At 41.9% G+C, this 17,951-nt stretch overlaps 1 protein-coding gene across 3 annotated transcripts in view; it reads left to right on the top strand.

The window, feature by feature from the left end:
- The window catches only part of si:ch73-103b11.2 (early endosome antigen 1), a 73,803-nt gene that overhangs the window by 18,584 nt on the left and 37,268 nt on the right, over positions 1–17,951 (top strand). For 2 of the 3 annotated variants that reach the window (XM_036561430.1, XM_036561431.1), the window contains exons 6-11: positions 1–558; positions 7,099–7,258; positions 7,916–8,032; positions 14,061–14,117; positions 14,278–14,346; positions 16,119–16,208. The exon at positions 1–558 is cut by the window's left edge and continues 25 nt beyond it. In XM_036561430.1, the coding sequence (XP_036417323.1) occupies positions 161–558; positions 7,099–7,258; positions 7,916–8,032; positions 14,061–14,117; positions 14,278–14,346; positions 16,119–16,208 (891 nt within the window). In that variant the 5' untranslated portion in view covers positions 1–160. Of the gene's footprint in view, positions 559–7,098; positions 7,259–7,915; positions 8,033–11,242; positions 12,151–14,060; positions 14,118–14,277; positions 14,347–16,118; positions 16,209–17,951 lie in introns of those variants that run through there. The other variant, XM_036561432.1, reaches the window with a different exon arrangement.

Below are 17,951 nucleotides of genomic sequence, written 5' to 3'. Positions count from 1 at the left end.
CAAGCCGAGGGTGGAGAGCGGCTACTTCTCACTGGAGAAGGCCAAACCTGAAGAACAACAACAACTTCAACAAGAACAGCAGCAGCCTCCTCAGCACCTCCCTCTTTCCTCCTCTTCATCCTCCTCTTCCTCTCGGCTGAGGTACAGCTCCTCAGACTCGATGCTCTGCTCCTCCTCCTCCTCACACAACACACACACCACTAACACACACACCACCCACACCGACGCCCACACGCTCTCACCCCCCGACACGCGCGACACACACTCGCGCACCCTGCGCTCCTCGCTGTCCTCCTCTCAGAGTTCTCTCGACTCTGAGCCCGGAGTGGAGGGGCGTGGCTCTGCGCAGGTGGGCGGAGCCGCCGTGAGCACGGCCGGGTCTGCGGCGAGGACTGGCCGAGGTGGGCGGAGCTACGCAGTGCTGGCGGACGTCCCGCGGGCCCGAAGGCTGAGTCACCGCGAAGCGTTCCGGACGGAGCGGAAGCGGCAGGAGCTCCGAGAGAGAACCCGGAGTCCGGGCAGAGAGGAAGTGGAGAGACTGTTCGGACACCAGCGCAGGTCAGACACACCGTTACTCACAGTTACTACAGACTTGCTCACAGTAGGGCTCCTCGATTACGGCAGAAATCATAACCACGATTATTTTTGATCAATATTGAGATCACAGTTATTTTAACACAGTCAACTTATCAACTTTAGAAAAATCATGCAGTTATTGAACCTTAAAAAACTTTAAATATAATTTAAAAGAAAAACAAATAAAAGAAAAAAAGATGAACAAATAAAATAAGTAATTTAATTAATAAATATATATTATTTAATCAATATTGGGGTCACAATTAAGATGATTGCTCATCAACTTTAGAAAAATTGTGCATTTTTTTACTTTTATTGTCTTTTATGTATGTATAAACAATACAAAAATAATAAAAATAAATAAGATCAACTTTGTTCTAATGCACTTCCACAACCTACTGCAAACTACCAAACATGCTTAGAAATAATAAATAAAAGTAAATGAGATGAGTTTGGGCTTTGAGGGAGGTGTGAAAGCGCTGCTGTAAAGGTAGGGGGTGCAGGGTATTCAACCCCATACAGAATAAGAGTATCACTGTGAAATGGAACGCAGCACAGTGATCGTTTGATCTCGATTATCTTGTTTTCATAATCGTTGGAAGCTGAAATCATAATTAAAATAAAATGTGATTAATCACCGAGCCCTAGCGAACGGTAGTGCTGAGAGGTATGACCAGAAATCCCATCATGATATACTTTTCCAGATCATTTAATACTGAAAACTACTCAAATGCATTTCCTGTAATTGTGTTTTTAATGCTGATGTAAGCTAAACTGTAATTATGAGGATGACGTTCACAGGACTGCGCGAGTCAGAAGGACGTCTTGTCATTGGTTTCAGTGAAAGCAGTGCATTAACAGACAACAAGTACCATCATGTGTAAATGAGTAACGCGTATTAATGTGTTTGTTTTGACTGATATCAAAAGGTCCTTGTGAACGCAGCCCTAAGTTACTGTATTTACCTGCAAGCCGCTGCCATTCGTTCGCTCGTATACTCGTCTGAACAGCTCGTTATTGCGAATTTAACGGCTGTCCAGAGAGTTTTATTTCTCAGGAGCCAAATTTCAGAAGCAGGAGAAATTGGCTTCAGTCTCACTCTGATTTCAAACTGGACTGAACCTCGTCTAGGAGAAGAACATCGGATCTCATTTAGAACATTTCTTTTTCTGAGTATTTATAACTTTACTGAAAACAACACGTTTGACTGGCTGCTCTATTTACGTTCATTAGTTTATTCAAATGTTGGTGTTTTATTGTCAAAAGCTGCTGAGAGAAATCATTTTAAAATCATTTTCACTCAGACTGTATGTAGATTTTATGAAAGTAAAAGCTACGTTTTGTTATTAGTTTCTGTTCTAGTATGCTCTGACCCGGCGTTCACACCGGCAGCGACTTTTCGCCTCTTGTTGCCCAAATCGCTGGTCGCTCATCGCCTGTGGGTGTTTCTGAACTCAGTCTGACCGTTGGTTGCCATGGTTTCACTGACACCAAGCACAAATCAGATGCGTTCCCACTGAAAGTAAAAATCCTGGTGAGAAATGCTTCGTGCTTATTCTTATTTAGCCCCTGTCTGTGCAGCCAGTTTGTGAGGAAAACAGTATTTGGTCTTTGTGATTTTGTCTATTTGCGGTGCCGTTATTCCGTCTCTAGTAGGAACAGTTACCTAGGAGCCAACAAAGGAGCGCACCGATCCACAGTGGCGGAGGTAAAGCGCGTACTACGCTGCTGAATGCTCAATTACTAATGGTAATTGCCACGTCGCTTCACTCCTTATTTGCATAAAGTTAAAGTCCGCTCTGTCGCGTCACTGACTCCGCCCACTTCGCATCACCAGTGTTCGCGCCTCCTGTCCAGAAATCGGCAGCTGTCATAAAAAAAAAGAATGACTTCTGGCCACCTTGTCGTGTCGCATCGCGTCGCTGCTGGTGTGAATGCAGGGTGTCCTACTATTGCTGCTGTGAGAGAAAGGCTAGACTTCTTCTCCTTCCAGTCTACACCTAGTGCTGAACTAGCAACTGTTTACAGTTCGAGGCTTTGCTGCTAATACAGAACTGAGGAATGAAAGGCGTAATCATGATAAAAAATAGTTTTCCGATAAAAACGTGCAGATGCAGATAGAAACAAGAACACATACACATATATTATATTACTTATTTTATTAACCTTTTTTCCTTTTTTCTATTAAATTCTTTCAATAAATGCATGATTTTTCTAAAGTTTATGAGTAATCGTCTTAATTGTGATCCCAATATTGATTAAATAATATATATTTATACATTTCTCATTTAATTTGTTCATCTTTATTTGTTTTTCTATTAAAAACAAACACAGAGCTGATGCACACAAGATACAGACACTGACAAAACTAGTTGTGCACATGTTAGTCATGCAAACACACACAGTGTTGGGTTCACGCACTCAAACCAATGTGAAGTCGGTGCTGGAGAGCACTTTTCCTCCTTCAGCTGTGTTTGAGTTCCTGACGTCTGGCACAGCGTTCAGTAGGACAGCTTTACACCCTGAGCTCCTCTGCTACATTAGCACAGTGCAGCGTGGGTAACGTAGTTTCCTGCTGCCTTCATGCCATCTGCCCCTCCAGCCTGAGCCAACATGGCACCTGCCTCCGACTCCACAGCTCGTACGAGCTCCGGTCTCTGGGCTTCAGCTCCATCTAGTGGACGCTGCGCAGCATTGCTCACGCTGAAGCTCTGATTCCATTCTCTTACATGACTGTGAAGTGAATGATCAGTGCTTTTGTTTTGGAGGTATTTGGGAAGGATGATCGGGATGATTTTCCTCTTTGCTCTGTCTCTGTCCTTGCTGCTTTTCTTTCTCTGTTTTCTTTATGTCTTCTTTCTGTGTATATGTCTGTGTTTGTCTCTCTCTCTCTCTCTCCCTCTCTTCCTCTCTCACCCCATTTTCTCTGTAGGAGAGAGCAGGAAACAGTGCATTTTGCTTCCTGCTAAATAATGTTAAAAGTATTTGAGGTAGATTCACGCCTCTGCTACAAATGGAGACGTAAACTTTGTTTTGAGCTCCTACTGTTTCTGAACAACTCAGCCAAAAGCAGAGTGAGTACAATCGTCGCAACTAAGCCCAAATGTGGGGTTAACTGTAACAGATTAAGGGGTTGGTTGTCACACTCGCTAAAATGTCTGGTAAACTGACGCAATCACAAGCTGCATTCTAAAGCCTGGGCTGCAGTCAAGGTAGTGCGGGTCTTCAGTAGGTCTGTCCTATGAAGACTCCTCCTTAGTAGCCTATTGGTCACACAAATGGACCTGGAGATGTTCTTAAACTACATACGTACAGATGCTCCTAAATAAAATACGACATACGGACGGTATACGATATATGGACGAAAGCTTTAACTAATCAGTCATTTTACACTACATAAGGCGAATTCAAGGCCGTGAACAGCTGACATTTTGAAACAAACTCTCCAACGGCTTCGTTTTCTGACGTTTTTCTTGGTTCTGTTTTTTTTTCCTTCTTTTTTCTTCTTGTCGTTCATTATCAACTGTGGGTAACCGAAGGACACATCTGATGTGTCCTTGGAATCACGTAGGCTGCATTTCTAGGCTGTGAAGGGTCCTTCACTTTGGAACAGACTTGTATGACGTAGTGGCCGAGAAATGCAGCCTCGGCTTTGGAACACAGCTACTATAAATCTCGGGGCAGTTCTGTGTGGTTTGAACCAGACAAGCTTCCCAACCTACTTAAAAAATAGATATTTTATCACAGTAAATATGATTAGTAAATAGAGGCTGTTTTGAATGTTGCAGATTTATTTTTGGACCACAAATCAAAAGAGCAAGTTTATCAGTTTTATATAATGCATAAATAATTGAAATATATATCGTTTGAATGACACCTGCAGCTTTTGATGAGTCTGTGCAAAAAAATGTCCAAAAAATGAACAGTTTCAAATATATGGGGGGACTCTGGGGGGGTAAAACTGTAACAGGGTGTTAAACTGAACCACCCACCCCCTGTGTGGAGGCTGGACTTTAACCTGGCTGGCTCTCACTGTGAGCCGTTTATCTGCAGTTCTGTGTTCCAGACACTGACAGGAGATTAAATTATACAGGAGTGAATCCTGTAAACTCACTAATCACAAACACCTCTGATTAAAAACTACTTTTATGGTATAAAAACACCTGGAGGAACATCTGTCTGCTGTGAAGATGCACAGATGATGTTGCTATGGGAACACGAGAAGATGACCAAAAGCACGTTGTAGTGGAACCTGTTAAACTACATAGAATATCCAAGGGACTTTCCACTGTGTTAGTCTGTGTCCTGCTCTCCCCTGTGTGTGTGTGTATATATGTGTGTGTGTGTGTGTGTGTGTGTGTGTGTGTATTTGATGTGTGTGTGTGTGTGTGTGTGTGTGTGTGTATTTGATGTGTGTGTGTGTGTGTATATATGTGTGTGTGTGTGTGTGTGTGTGTATATATGTGTGTGTGTGTGTGTATATATGTGTGTGTGTGTGTGTGTGTGTGTGTGTGTGTGTGTATTTGATGTGTGTGTGTGTGTGTGTGTGTATTTGGTGTGTATTGGTCCTTTTCTTTTTCCTCCATGCTCTCACTCCTCCCTCTGTTTTACTTTCTGCGCTCTATTTCATCTGTTTCTTCTCTCTTTCAGGCGCTCCTCTGAAACTCCGCCCCTCCTGCCTTCTGCCACGCCCTGCCACGCCCACTGACTCCTCTGCTTGCTCTCATTCCAAATGCTGGGATCGCTGTCACACACACACACACACACACACACACACACACACACACACACACACTTACACTTACACCTGCTGCTCATTGCTGCTGTTCCTGGGTTCCTGAGTGCTTCCCACCATCCTTCCATCTGCTGCCTTCTCTCGCCCACACACACACACACACACACACACACACACACACACACACACACACACACACACACACACACTTAGGCATTACTGATCTGAACCTTAATTGCAGCCTTCACTCATACTTCCATCATAGTGTCTTAGGTTTAATCCCTCAGTCAAGCCATAATGTATTGGCTTTAGTCCCTCAGTTAAGCCGTAATGTTTTGGGTTTGGTCCCTCAGTTTCACCATAATGTCTTGGGTTCAGTCCCTCAGTTAAGCCATACTGTCTTGGGTTTAGTTCCTCAGTTCAGCTTTAACATATTGTATTTAGTCTCTCTGTTCAGACATAATGTGTTAGGTTTAAACCAGTTCAGCTGCCATGTGTTTAATCCCCCAGTTCAGTCAAAATGTATTTGGTTTAGTACCTCAGTTCAACTCTAATATATTGGGTATAGTCCTCTAGGTGTGGGGACTAGGCCCTCGATTGAGCTATCACGTATCACTTGAGTTGAGTCCCTCATTTCAACTACAATATATGAGTTAGTCACTCACATGTAGTGTACTGGGTTTAGACCTTCACTTCAGTCAGAATGTATTTAATTTAGTCTCACAGTTCAATCATTATGTTCTGGGTTTAGTCCCTCAGTTCAACCATAATGTACTGGATTTACTCCATCAGTTTAACCATAATGTCTTGGGTTTAGTCCCTCAGTTTAACCATAATGTCTTGGGTTTAGTCCCTCAATTTAACCATTATGTAATGGGTTTAGTTCCTCGGTTTAACCATAATATACTGGGTTTGGTCCCTCAGTTTAACCATAATGTACTGGGTTTAGTTCCTCGGTTCAACCATAATATACTGGGTTTGGTCCCTCAGTTTAACCATAATGTACTGGGTTTAGTTCCTCAGTTCAACCATAATGTACTGGGTTTAGTTCCTCAGTTCAACCATAATGTACTGGGTTTAGTTCCTCAGTTCAACCATAATGTACTGGGTTTAGTTCCTCAGTTTAACCATAATGTACTGGGTTTAGTCCCTCAGTTCAACCATAATGTACTGGGTTTAGTTCCTCAGTTCAACCATAATGTACTGGGTTTAGTCCCTCAGTTTAACCATAATATACTGGGTTTGGTCCCTCAGTTTAACCATAATGTACTGGGTTTAGTTCCTCAGTTCAACCATAATGTACTGGGTTTAGTTCCTCAGTTCAACCATGATAAATTGTGTTTTGTTCCTTGTTTAAACCATAATGTACTGGGTTCAGTCCCTCTATTCAGCTATAATATGCTTAGTTTAGATTTTCTGATACTGATTTTAAAATGTATTGATCACCTATTTCACCTGTTTGTTTCTGGTTCTTGCCAAATTAAAATCTCAAAATCATTAAACCTGATCTATTCCTGACACCATTCATTATAATTTTATGATAAATAAAAGCAGAAGCTTCTTATAATGATTACTTTTCTGTCTTTTTTTATTAATCCAAAGTTTTGTTTTTTATCCTCATGATTAATTAATGTTACTTGATGGTCAGAAAATCAGTTGTAAGCTTAAACTCTTTGAGGTTTGCTGGTGCAGTTTGGTGATGTGTGTAGTGGAGTTTGGGTCTGTTTACTGGACAGTTCTGTAATGTGACTGAGCTGTGTGTGTGTGTGTGTGTGTGTGTGTGGTAGGCGTTCTCAGGTGATTGAGCGGTTCGAGACACAGCAGTCAGCAGATGGCCTGGAGCACATGGACACGACCTGCTCCTCAGCTGAGCAGTCCTCTCCCTCACCTAAAGCCACCAATGAGAGGACAGGGCGCAGCGAGAGGCGTCTGCCTGCCCAGAAACAGGTACACTTTCTCATATGCAAACAGAAACGCTTACGTTTGATCTTCCCCATAATCTGAAAAAAGCTTTTTTGAACTGTTTAATGAGCAGCTCACCAGGGTAAATGACCTTCTGTCTGTTGACTTTCCTTCTAAATAGGAAATTAAACAAATGACTCGTCCAGTCGCTGTTAAAGTGGACAGTGTAAACAAGCGTGCTTAATGCCGGGGTTACACTACACGACTTTTACCCCGATTTTAGCCCCTATTCTCAGTCTGGCTGAGTCTAAGCTGGTCGGCTCTGGTCTGCAGATTTTTGGGTCAGTCGGAGTCGACAGTTGGAGAGAATTGAACGGTGTGTGAGGGGTGCTGACTCAGATATTTGGCCTCCCGAGTGCAAATTAAGCAACATTTTTCCAACTTTTCTGCCTGAATTTAGGTCTAAAACTATGTTGGCCTAATATGTTGATATTTGATGTTCAGTCATATGCGCACACAAACATTTCTGTGCTGAAAATTTCCTCAAAATTTTCTATTGTTTTTCCTGTGGGCCTTTGCTTTCTAGTGGTAATACAGTGGACACTGGAGAGGAAGAGGTTGAGAGCCCCTGTTAGAGATAACATTATGTCGTCAAACCTGGTGCGTCTCTCCCTGACCATGCTTGTGTGTTCTGTGGTGCAGGATTTGTCTTTGGACGCCAGTACGGCCCGTTCCGTGCCGGACATCTCTGGAACGACGCTGGCCAGTTACCGGAGGGCAAAGAGTCTGGACCGCAGAGTGACAGAGTCATCCATGACGGTCAGCAAGCTGGACTGTTTTAACTGCTTTTACCTTCCCCATAACTCTGTACTCTAATCTACCTCAAAGGGTTCTTTAGTGAGGATGATGTCGAAGAACCACTTCTGGTTCTCTAAATAATGTTTCAGTGGACGGTTCTGTAAAGAATCATTTCTGTAGATGAGATGTGCGATTCTGGAGAACCATCTTAAAGACCCTCCAAATAATGTGAAATTACCAAGTGAAAGGTTTTCCCTTGAATCCCAGAACGTAAATCAGAGTGTAGATCAAATGTCACTGTAATTCATTATGAAACTAATTATGTAATCAATAAGGTAAATCAAATGTATAACACTAATAGCAGTTTTAACCCTAGATATCTCAGGATTAACGTACAGTCAGTTGCGGTGTTACAGCTGGTGAAGTATCTGGTGTTACTGCAGTAATTTAACACACCGCCCGGCAGGTTGTTCTTGGTGTGGTTTGGTAGTTCTTGGTATGGTTTGGCTGTTCTTGGTGTGGTTTGGTAGTTCTTGGTATGGTTTGGCTGTTCTTGGTGTGGTTTGGTAGTTCTTGGTATGGTTTGGCTGTTCTTGGTGTGGTTTGGCTGTTCTTGGTGTGGTTTGGTAGTTCTTGGTATGGTTTGGCTGTTCTTGGTGTGGTTTGGTAGTTCTTGGTATGGTTTGGCTGTTCTTGGTGTGGTTTGGTAGTTATTGGTATGGTCTGGCTGTTCTTGGTGTGGTTTGGTAGTTATTGCTATGGTTTGGCTGTTCTTGGTGTGGTTTGGTAGTTATTGCTATGGTTTGGTAGTTCTTGGTGTGGTTTGGTAGTTATTGCTATGGTTTGGCTGTTCTTGGTGTGGTTTGGTAGTTCTTGGTGTGGTTTGGTAGTTCTTGGTATGGTTTGGCTGTTCTTGGTGTGGTTTGGTAGTTATTGCTATGGTTTGGCTGTTCTTGGTGTGGTTTGGTAGTTATTGCTATGGTTTGGCTGTTCTTGGTGTGGTTTGGTAGTTATTGCTATGGTTTGGCTGTTCTTGGTGTGGTTTGGTAGTTCTTGGTATGGTTTGGCTGTTCTTGGTGTGGTTTGGTAGTTCTTGGTATGGTTTGGCTGTTCTTGGTGTGGTTTGGTAGTTCTTGGTATGGTTTGGCTGTTCTTGGTGTGGTTTGGCTGTTCTTGGTGTGGTTTGGTAGTTCTTGGTATGGTTTGGCTGTTCTTGGTGTGGTTTGGTAGTTCTTGGTATGGTTTGGCTGTTCTTGGTGTGGTTTGGTAGTTATTGGTATGGTCTGGCTGTTCTTGGTGTGGTTTGGTAGTTATTGCTATGGTTTGGCTGTTCTTGGTGTGGTTTGGTAGTTATTGCTATGGTTTGGCTGTTCTTGGTGTGGTTTGGTAGTTATTGCTATGGTTTGGCTGTTCTTGGTGTGGTTTGGTAGTTCTTGGTGTGGTTTGGTAGTTCTTGGTATGGTTTGGCTGTTCTTGGTGTGGTTTGGTAGTTATTGCTATGGTTTGGCTGTTCTTGGTGTGGTTTGGTAGTTATTGCTATGGTTTGGCTGTTCTTGGTGTGGTTTGGTAGTTATTGCTATGGTTTGGCTGTTCTTGGTGTGGTTTGGTAGTTCTTGGTATGGTTTGGCTGTTCTTGGTGTGGTTTGGTAGTTCTTGGTATGGTTTGGCTGTTCTTGGTGTGGTTTGGTAGTTATTGCTATGGTTTGGCTGTTCTTGGTGTGGTTTGGTAGTTATTGCTATGGTTTGGCTGTTCTTGGTGTGGTTTGGTAGTTCTTGGTATGGTTTGGCTGTTCTTGGTGTGGTTTGGTAGTTCTTTGTATGGTTTGGCTGTTCTTGGTGTGGTTTGGTAGTTCTTGATATGGTTTGGCTGTTCTTGGTGTGGTTTGGCTGTTCTTGGTGTGGTTTGGTAGTTCTTGGTATGGTTTGGCTGTTCTTGGTGTGGTTTGGTAGTTCTTGGTGTGGTTTGGCTGTTCTTGGTATGGTTTGGCTGTTCTTGGTGTGGTTTGGTAGTTCTTGGTATGGTTTGGCTGTTCTTGGTATGATTTGATACTTCTTGATATGGTTTGGCTGTTCTTGGTGTGGTTTGGTAGTTCTTGGTATGGTTTGGCTGTTCTTGGTGTGGTTTGGTAGTTCTTGGTGTGGTTTGGCTGTTCTTGGTGTGGTTTGGTAGTTCTTGGTGTGGTTTGGCTGTTCTTGGTATGATTTGATACTTCTTGATATGGTTTGGCTGTTCTTGGTGTGGTTTGGTAGTTCTTGGTATGGTTTGGCTGTTCTTGGTGTGGTTTGGTAGTTATTGCTATGGTTTGGCTGTTCTTGGTGTGGTTTGGTAGTTATTGCTATGGTTTGGCTGTTCTTGGTGTGGTTTGGTAGTTATTGCTATGGTTTGGCTGTTCTTGGTGTGGTTTGGTAGTTATTGCTATGGTTTGGCTGTTCTTGGTGTGGTTTGGTAGTTATTGGTATGGTTTGGCTGTTCTTGGTGTGGTTTGGTAGTTCTTTGTATGGTTTGGCTGTTCTTGGTGTGGTTTGGCTGTTCTTGGTATGTTTTGGTTGTTCTTGGTGTGGTTTGGTAGTTCTTGGTATGGTTTGGCTGTTCTTGGTGTGGTTTGGTAGTTATTGCTATGGTTTGGCTGTTCTTGGTGTGGTTTGGTAGTTCTTGATATGGTTTGGCTGTTCTTGGTGTGGTTTGGCTGTTCTTGGTGTGGTTTGGTAGTTCTTGGTATGGTTTGGCTGTTCTTGGTGTGGTTTGGTAGTTCTTGGTGTGGTTTGGTAGTTCTTGGTATGGTTTGGCTGTTCTTGGTATGATTTGATACTTCTTGATATGGTTTGGCTGTTCTTGGTGTGGTTTGGTAGTTCTTGGTATGGTTTGGCTGTTCTTGGTGTGGTTTGGTAGTTCTTGGTGTGGTTTGGCTGTTCTTGGTGTGGTTTGGTAGTTCTTGGTATGGTTTGGCTGTTCTTGGTATGATTTGATACTTCTTGATATGGTTTGGCTGTTCTTGGTGTGGTTTGGTAGTTCTTGGTGTGGTTTGGCTGTTCTTGGTGTGGTTTGGTAGTTCTTGGTATGGTTGGGCTGTTCTTGGTGTGGTTTGGTAGTTCTTGGTGTGGTTTGGTAGTTCTTGGTATGGTTGGGCTGTTCTTGGTGTGGTTTGGTAGTTCTTGGTGTGGTTTGGTAGTTATTGGTATGGTTGGGCTGTTCTTGGTGTGGTTTGGTAGTTCTTGGTGTGGTTGGGCTGTTCTTGGTGTGGTTTGGTAGTTCTTGGTGTGGTTTGGTAGTTCTTGGTGTGGTTTGGTAGTTCTTGGTATGATTTGATACTTCTTGCTATGGTTTAGTTGTTCTTGGCCTGGTTTGGTATTTCTTGGTTTGGGTCTTGGAGTGCTTTAATAGAGCTTGGGGTAGGTTGGTAGTTCGTAGTGTGTTGACCATGTGAAGCTGGCTAAAGGCTGCTGTTAAGGCTGCAGCACAGTTTTATCAGTTTAATAAGCGCGACCACGGGTAAGAAAAAAGATCTACCTCGAGCTGCTACAGAACATTCTAAAGCCAGATGGGGATCAGGACCGATTCAGGACTTGGACTAATGCTACCCATTAAAAAAAACTTAAAAGAAAACAGTCTGCACAACAAATGCGTTTACTTTTGTGCGTGTAAAAGCCACTGATGGCACATTTTCAGACCTTTCAGTCATGCAGCTTGATCAACGTTGCGATAGATGGAAATTATTGACGGTTCATGAAATTGTCAATCATTTCAAACCCAGACTGTATTTATTGGAATTTAAACAGTGTTTACAAGCAATATTAAACTCTTTCATTAAAAAAAACACGTAATTGGCTTTTATACCGCAGTATATCACTAAAACCGGTAACATCCCCAGTAGTAGTGCAGCAGTTTGTCTTAGGGGTTTAGCACTTCTGGCTGGAATGAGTTCAGAATAGTCCTCAGGGTATTTCCTGTGTGTGTGGGCAGCTGCCAGCCATCCGCCCCCCCAACCCGGTTTTAAATAGCATGAGCGAGCCTCTGAAAGCTGAAACATATACACGCACACCCTCACTGAGCACAATTCATACGCAGTCGCACAGAGAGAAACACTGCGGGGCAGATGTGCGTGAAGAGGAGCGCTCAGATGAAGCTCAATAAGAATAAGGTACCCCGAGGCTAACCGCTAGGCGACAGCTCCGCTGTGCATCTCTTAATAAGGCGATTTGCACAGGACCAGACCAGGCTGAGATGAACATAGCACTTTTATGATGATATTGCCTTTCAGTGTTTTAATAAAATGGTTTATAATATCTCTGTAATCTTCAGTCTAGTAGTTGTTATTTTAGGGAGCTGGGTATTTCACGTACAGGACACTGGACGGTTTATCCTCGTCTTTTACTGTGGTGATCTGTGAGATGACCTGCAAGCATATATTTGAATGTGTAATTATATTTGCAGTTAACTGAACTTGACTGTTACAGAGTCTAAGTTTGACTCCCAGGCGAAATAGATGGAAAAAATGAACTTGTTCGAAGAGCTGCTGTAATATTGGATGGATTATTAGCATTGACTGTAAAAACATTCATACATACAGTGCACTGTGATTAGTACTGTATACACTACTGGTCAAAAGTTTGGAATCCATTCAGTTTAATGTTCATTTTATATACAGTAATAACTTTTACAATGTAGCTTTGAACATTTAAACCAGATAAAAATAGTATTTTTGGATGTTTCATTCAGTATTTCAGTATTGAATGGTTAGGAATAAGAAGTTGATAAATAATATACTGTAATTAATTTGACCTGACAAAGCCAGTTCACTGGTCTTTGTTATTCTATACTTTTTAATCATTTTCAGTGGTCAGAAATTTTGAGCTGGGACCGTGAAACTGCAAGATTGCAGAGCCTGTATGGGACTAGTGTGCTTGTGCTTTTGGAACTGATGGCATGTATAGTTTTCATACAGCGTTCTTTCAAACACACTTTGACTCAGAAATCTGTGGCTGAATGTTGTGCAGTTAAATCTAATTGCCACAATTTATTCCACAATATTCATTTATTAACTATAATTCATTCTTGATGTTTTACAGCATTCTGAGTTATTTTATGATCTTACAGCTTCGTTCGTTATTCAGGACCAACATCTAACATTTCTTAATTTTTATTTACAGCATCCTAGAGTTCTACCGAGTATCTGAAATCTGTGATGTTGCTCAGGATGCAAACATGAGACTCATTTTATACATTTGTCTGCAAAAATTTGATCTTACGTTTTTGAAAACATGGATTCCAAACTCTTGAATGGTACTGATTACTGTGAACGTCCATATACATTGATGTATTTATCATATGAATCCCTGCAGAAGTACATTTCAGAGCTTAAGCACTGTTTTATTGTGCTCTGACTGTGATGTTTACATGCTGTTAGTAGTTAGCTGATAGTTATTAAAGGGAAATTAAAATGATTTTTCAAAATTCCTGCATAACTCAGTGTGTGAGATGTAAACAGAGTGATACAGAGCGGTTTGGTGTGAAATGGTTCAGATGTCTTTACAGTGGTGGTGATAGGAACCAGGGGTCGCCATGACTACAACACAGATAGAGACATTTTATTTACTATCCAGAACCACCAGTGAACCTACACGAGTCTTCTGAGTTTATATGGAATGTTGATGATGGAAAACAGTGGAAAATCTGAAATAATCAGTTTTCTTTGGGGACTATTTTGCCTCACAGCGCCCTGCATGTATCCCTCCACCATGAATGGAGTTTAAGTTCTCAAAACTATCATAAAACAGTGTCTCAGTCATCAGGCAGTGAATTCATAACCATTTACATGCAGGAACTTTCTGTGAGGGAGCTTTTAGAGGTGGACGTCTGGTTCCTATCACCACCACTGTGAACAGTTCTGACTTGTTAAGAATGGAAAACCACGCTGAATGCCTTTGTTTACGTCTTATAAATGGATGGAATTCCCTTTTTCCAGTTAGCTGAAACCTTGTACCTGTTTGTTAAGAGGTGTTCATGTTATGTGTGGTCATGTTGAGTGTTATTCCTCATTCTCTTCTCCAGCCTGACCTGCTGAACTTTAAGAAAGGATGGATGACCAAACTGTACGAAGATGGCCTGGTGAGTCACTGTGATACGGAGAAGCACAAACATGTGTTCCCAAATCCTCCCGGGCTTCCAATTCCGGGCTGTTTTTATGCTAGTTATGTTTGGAGCAGCTACTATTAAATTCTAGAGGTTGATGTGAATCTTCTGACACCACTCTGTTTTTCTTCCTCAGTGGAAGAAGCACTGGTTTGTTTTGACTGACCAGAGTCTGAGATATTACAGAGACTCCATCGCTGAGGAGGTCAGTCTGTCTGTCTGTCTGTCTGTCTGACTGAGAATGATATCAGCACAGTCTAATATAAAACCAATATAAGTGTAATACACACGAAATGGCCAGTATGCACCTAATTACTTAGTTCAGGTATTTCAGCCAGCAGGTGTATAACTTCAAGCACATAGCCCTCCAGTCTCCATAGACAAACACTGGCAGAAGAATAGGTCGCACTGAAGAGCTCAGAGACTTTAGACATGCTGTTCTCATATGATGCCACTTTCACCACAAGTCAGTTAGTGAAATTTATGCCCTGCTCGATCTGCCCATCAACTGTAAATACTATTATTGTGAAACTGAGCAACAACAGCTCAGCCACAAAGCGGTAAACCACACAAACTCACAGAGCGGGACCGCCAAGTGCTGAAGAACGTAGTGCATAAAAATCTTCTATCCTGTTGCATCACTCAGTACAGAGTTCCAAACTGCCTCTGGAAGCAACATCAGCACAAGAACTGCACATCAGGAGCTTCATGAAATGGGTCTCCATGGCTGAGCAGCTGCACACAGCCTAAGATCACTATGCTCAATGCCAAGTGTCGGCTGGAGGGGTGTAAAACGCCGCCACTGGACTCTGGAGCAGTGGAACCGTGTTCTCTGGAGTGATGAATCAGCTTCTCTATCTGTCAGTCTGATGATGAATCTGGGTTTGGTGGATGCCAGGAGAACGTTACCTACCGGGATGCAGAGCCAACAGTAGAGTTTGGTGGAGGAGGGATGATGGGCTGGGCTGTTTATCAGGGTTTGGGCTCTCAGTTCCAGTGAAGGGTGATGTTGATGCTGCAGCACAAAGACATTTTACACAGTTATCTGCTTCCAGCTTTGTGTCAGCAGTTTGGGGAAGAGCCTTTCCTGTTCCAGCATGACTGAGCCCCTGTGCACAAAGCAGCTCCATAAAGACATGGAGTGACCAGTTTGGTGTGGAGGAACTCCAGTGGCCTCACAGAGCCCTGACCTTCACCCCACTGCACACCTTTGGGATGAACTGGGACATTGATTGTGAGCCAGACCCTCTTGTCCAACGTCAGTGTCTGACCTCACAAATGCTCTTTAGACTGAATGACCACAAATTCACAGACACTCTCCAACATCTTGTAGAAAGATTCCCAGAAGAGTGGAGGCTGTTAGAGCCGCAAGGAGAAGGCCAATTGTATACCAATGGTCATGGTTTTGGAATGGGCCATCACAACAAGCTCATATGGGTGTGATGGTCAGGTGTCCACATACTTTTAGTGTAGGTCTGGTATAAGACCAGTTTAGTTGCAGATACATGTATAAAACTATTTCTAATGTTTCATAGGTTTCACACAGTTGAGCTGTCAACAATTCCAGTGAATTATGATGAAATATCTGGAGTATCTGTTTGAAAAGCGGTGGCCTAATCACATTGATCAAATAGATATTAGCCAATTAGATAGTAATGTCATGACAAGGAATTACTATACATAGATAATTACACTTTATTGTTTAATAACATTTATATTTTGTATCATGTCATAAATTTGTCTTCCCAAAATATTTTAAATTGTGATGAAATTATCTGTTTACATTTTGGTGTCTGTTTAATAACATTTTGGTCTACACTGCAAATTATTATTGAATAACCTTTATTAATATGAGAAGTGATTCCATCATTTTGATGATTTCCGTCATTTCTGTTCTTTTTGGATCTGATTGTTTTAGAATATCCACCCATGTTTTAAATTGTTCTCTAGACCTCTGACATCATTCATGTTTCCCAGGCTGCCGATCTGGACGGAGAGATCGATCTGTCCACTTGTTATGATGTCACTGAATTCCCAGTGCAGAGGAATTATGGCTTCCAGATTCATGTAAGTACTACTGCTCGATTTGTCAGTCAGTCTGTGTCAGTGACTCAGTCAGTCAGTTAGTCAGTCAGTGGCTCAGTGACTCAGTCAGTCAGTGAGTCAGTCAGTCACTCAGTCGGTGACTCAGTCAGTGGCTCTGTCAGTCAGTGATTTAGTCAGTCAGTGACTCAGCGGCTCAGTCAGTCGGTAAATCAGTGGGTCAGTCATTCAGTGATTCAGTGAGTCAGTCAGTCAGTGAGTGACTCAGTGGCTCAGTCAGTCAGTGACTCAGTGGCTCAGTCAGTCACCAAATAAACCAATCAGTTATCCAACCAATTAATTCATCCATCAATCAATACAATAATTAAGTTAAAACAATTAACCACTAATCAAAACATCTACTTATTGCCATACCAACTCTTTTAGGAGCTGTCCTCAGTGTGCATGACCAAGAAGACGGACAGTAAAAGCACAGACATTTTAATTCCACTGGAAATTTATATTTTTAACATTTTTATTATAAAGAACTTTGTGTAAAAGTCAGTACTGAATCCTAAAAACATGGAAAACACATTTTACATATAAATTATACAAATGTATAAATGATGAGTCTATAGATGTGAATGAAGCAGGAGAGGTATGTGTAATAAATTAACCTATAACCTAATAATAACCCGAATTTTCAGACCAGGCTTTGAAGAGGTGCCATCTAACACTTCAGACTCGAGGAAAATAGATCAGTCGTTACTCTGTCAACACCAGCACTAAAGCATACCAGACTTACTGCCATCGCCTCTTATGGACACTTCTAACTAACATACACAGGTGCCCACACAAACACACTCACTGCATGTATGAAGAGCAGGTTTTGTGCCATAAAGCTTGGATGGTTTTCTTTTCTAAACTGCTGTCAGAAGCACATATTGGAACTCTTTTTTGTTTTGAGTGCTGACATCACAACAGGGGGGGAAAATGGATGTAGCCTTTGGCTTTATCCCCAGTGTAGGGCGTTTAGAACCCAATGATGTAAATATTTTTTGCATGTTTTGCGTTTAGCTTTAATAAACCCCAATTATGTAATAAGAAAGTGAATATTTTTAGTCTGAAAATGTAGCAAATTCCCAATAATGTAACAAAGTAGTGCATTACATTATTAATACCCTTATACTTGTAATAACACCATAATACCTCATACCTTAATACATTACATTAAAAAGGTATTACATCATCAGTGGAAGAATATTACATCAGTTAAGAAATTTAGCAGTTAGTTCTGACAGCACAGTCTGATTGGTTGGATCTGAGCTCAGTAATGGGGGTTTTCAGTGCTGTAAACTCTCACTCTGATTTCTTTCGTTTCTCTCAGTCTGAGCATGAGCAGAGCGTTTAACACAGCACCCGCGAGACGCAGCACAGCACTTTTAGAGCGACGCTGAATCCGACTACACGCTCCACCAAATTGTGTAAATTCATTTTGCTCAGCTAAAGTGACTTGATGTTTTAAAAAAGCTGCTCATGACGTTTGAGTTTTGTTTATTGGCTGGTTGTAAAGCAGAAATCTGATTACTGCCTGACTCATGTAAACCCAGAGTTTCCCCATTATCTGATTACCCAAGAGCATGAAAATATACTGAACCAGTTAGTGACACAGTCTGATTTTGTGCAGTTATCAGATTATTAAGAGCATGAAAACGCACTCATTTTTCTCAATAACTATATCATTCTGCTGAGCATTGGTTGCCAAGCAGCAACTGATTTACAGCTGAC

This window comes from Colossoma macropomum, unplaced genomic scaffold, assembly GCF_904425465.1.
Source record: "Colossoma macropomum unplaced genomic scaffold, Colossoma_macropomum, whole genome shotgun sequence".
NCBI lineage: Eukaryota > Metazoa > Chordata > Actinopteri > Characiformes > Serrasalmidae > Colossoma > Colossoma macropomum.
This window is presented reverse-complemented; position numbering and strand designations above follow the sequence as displayed.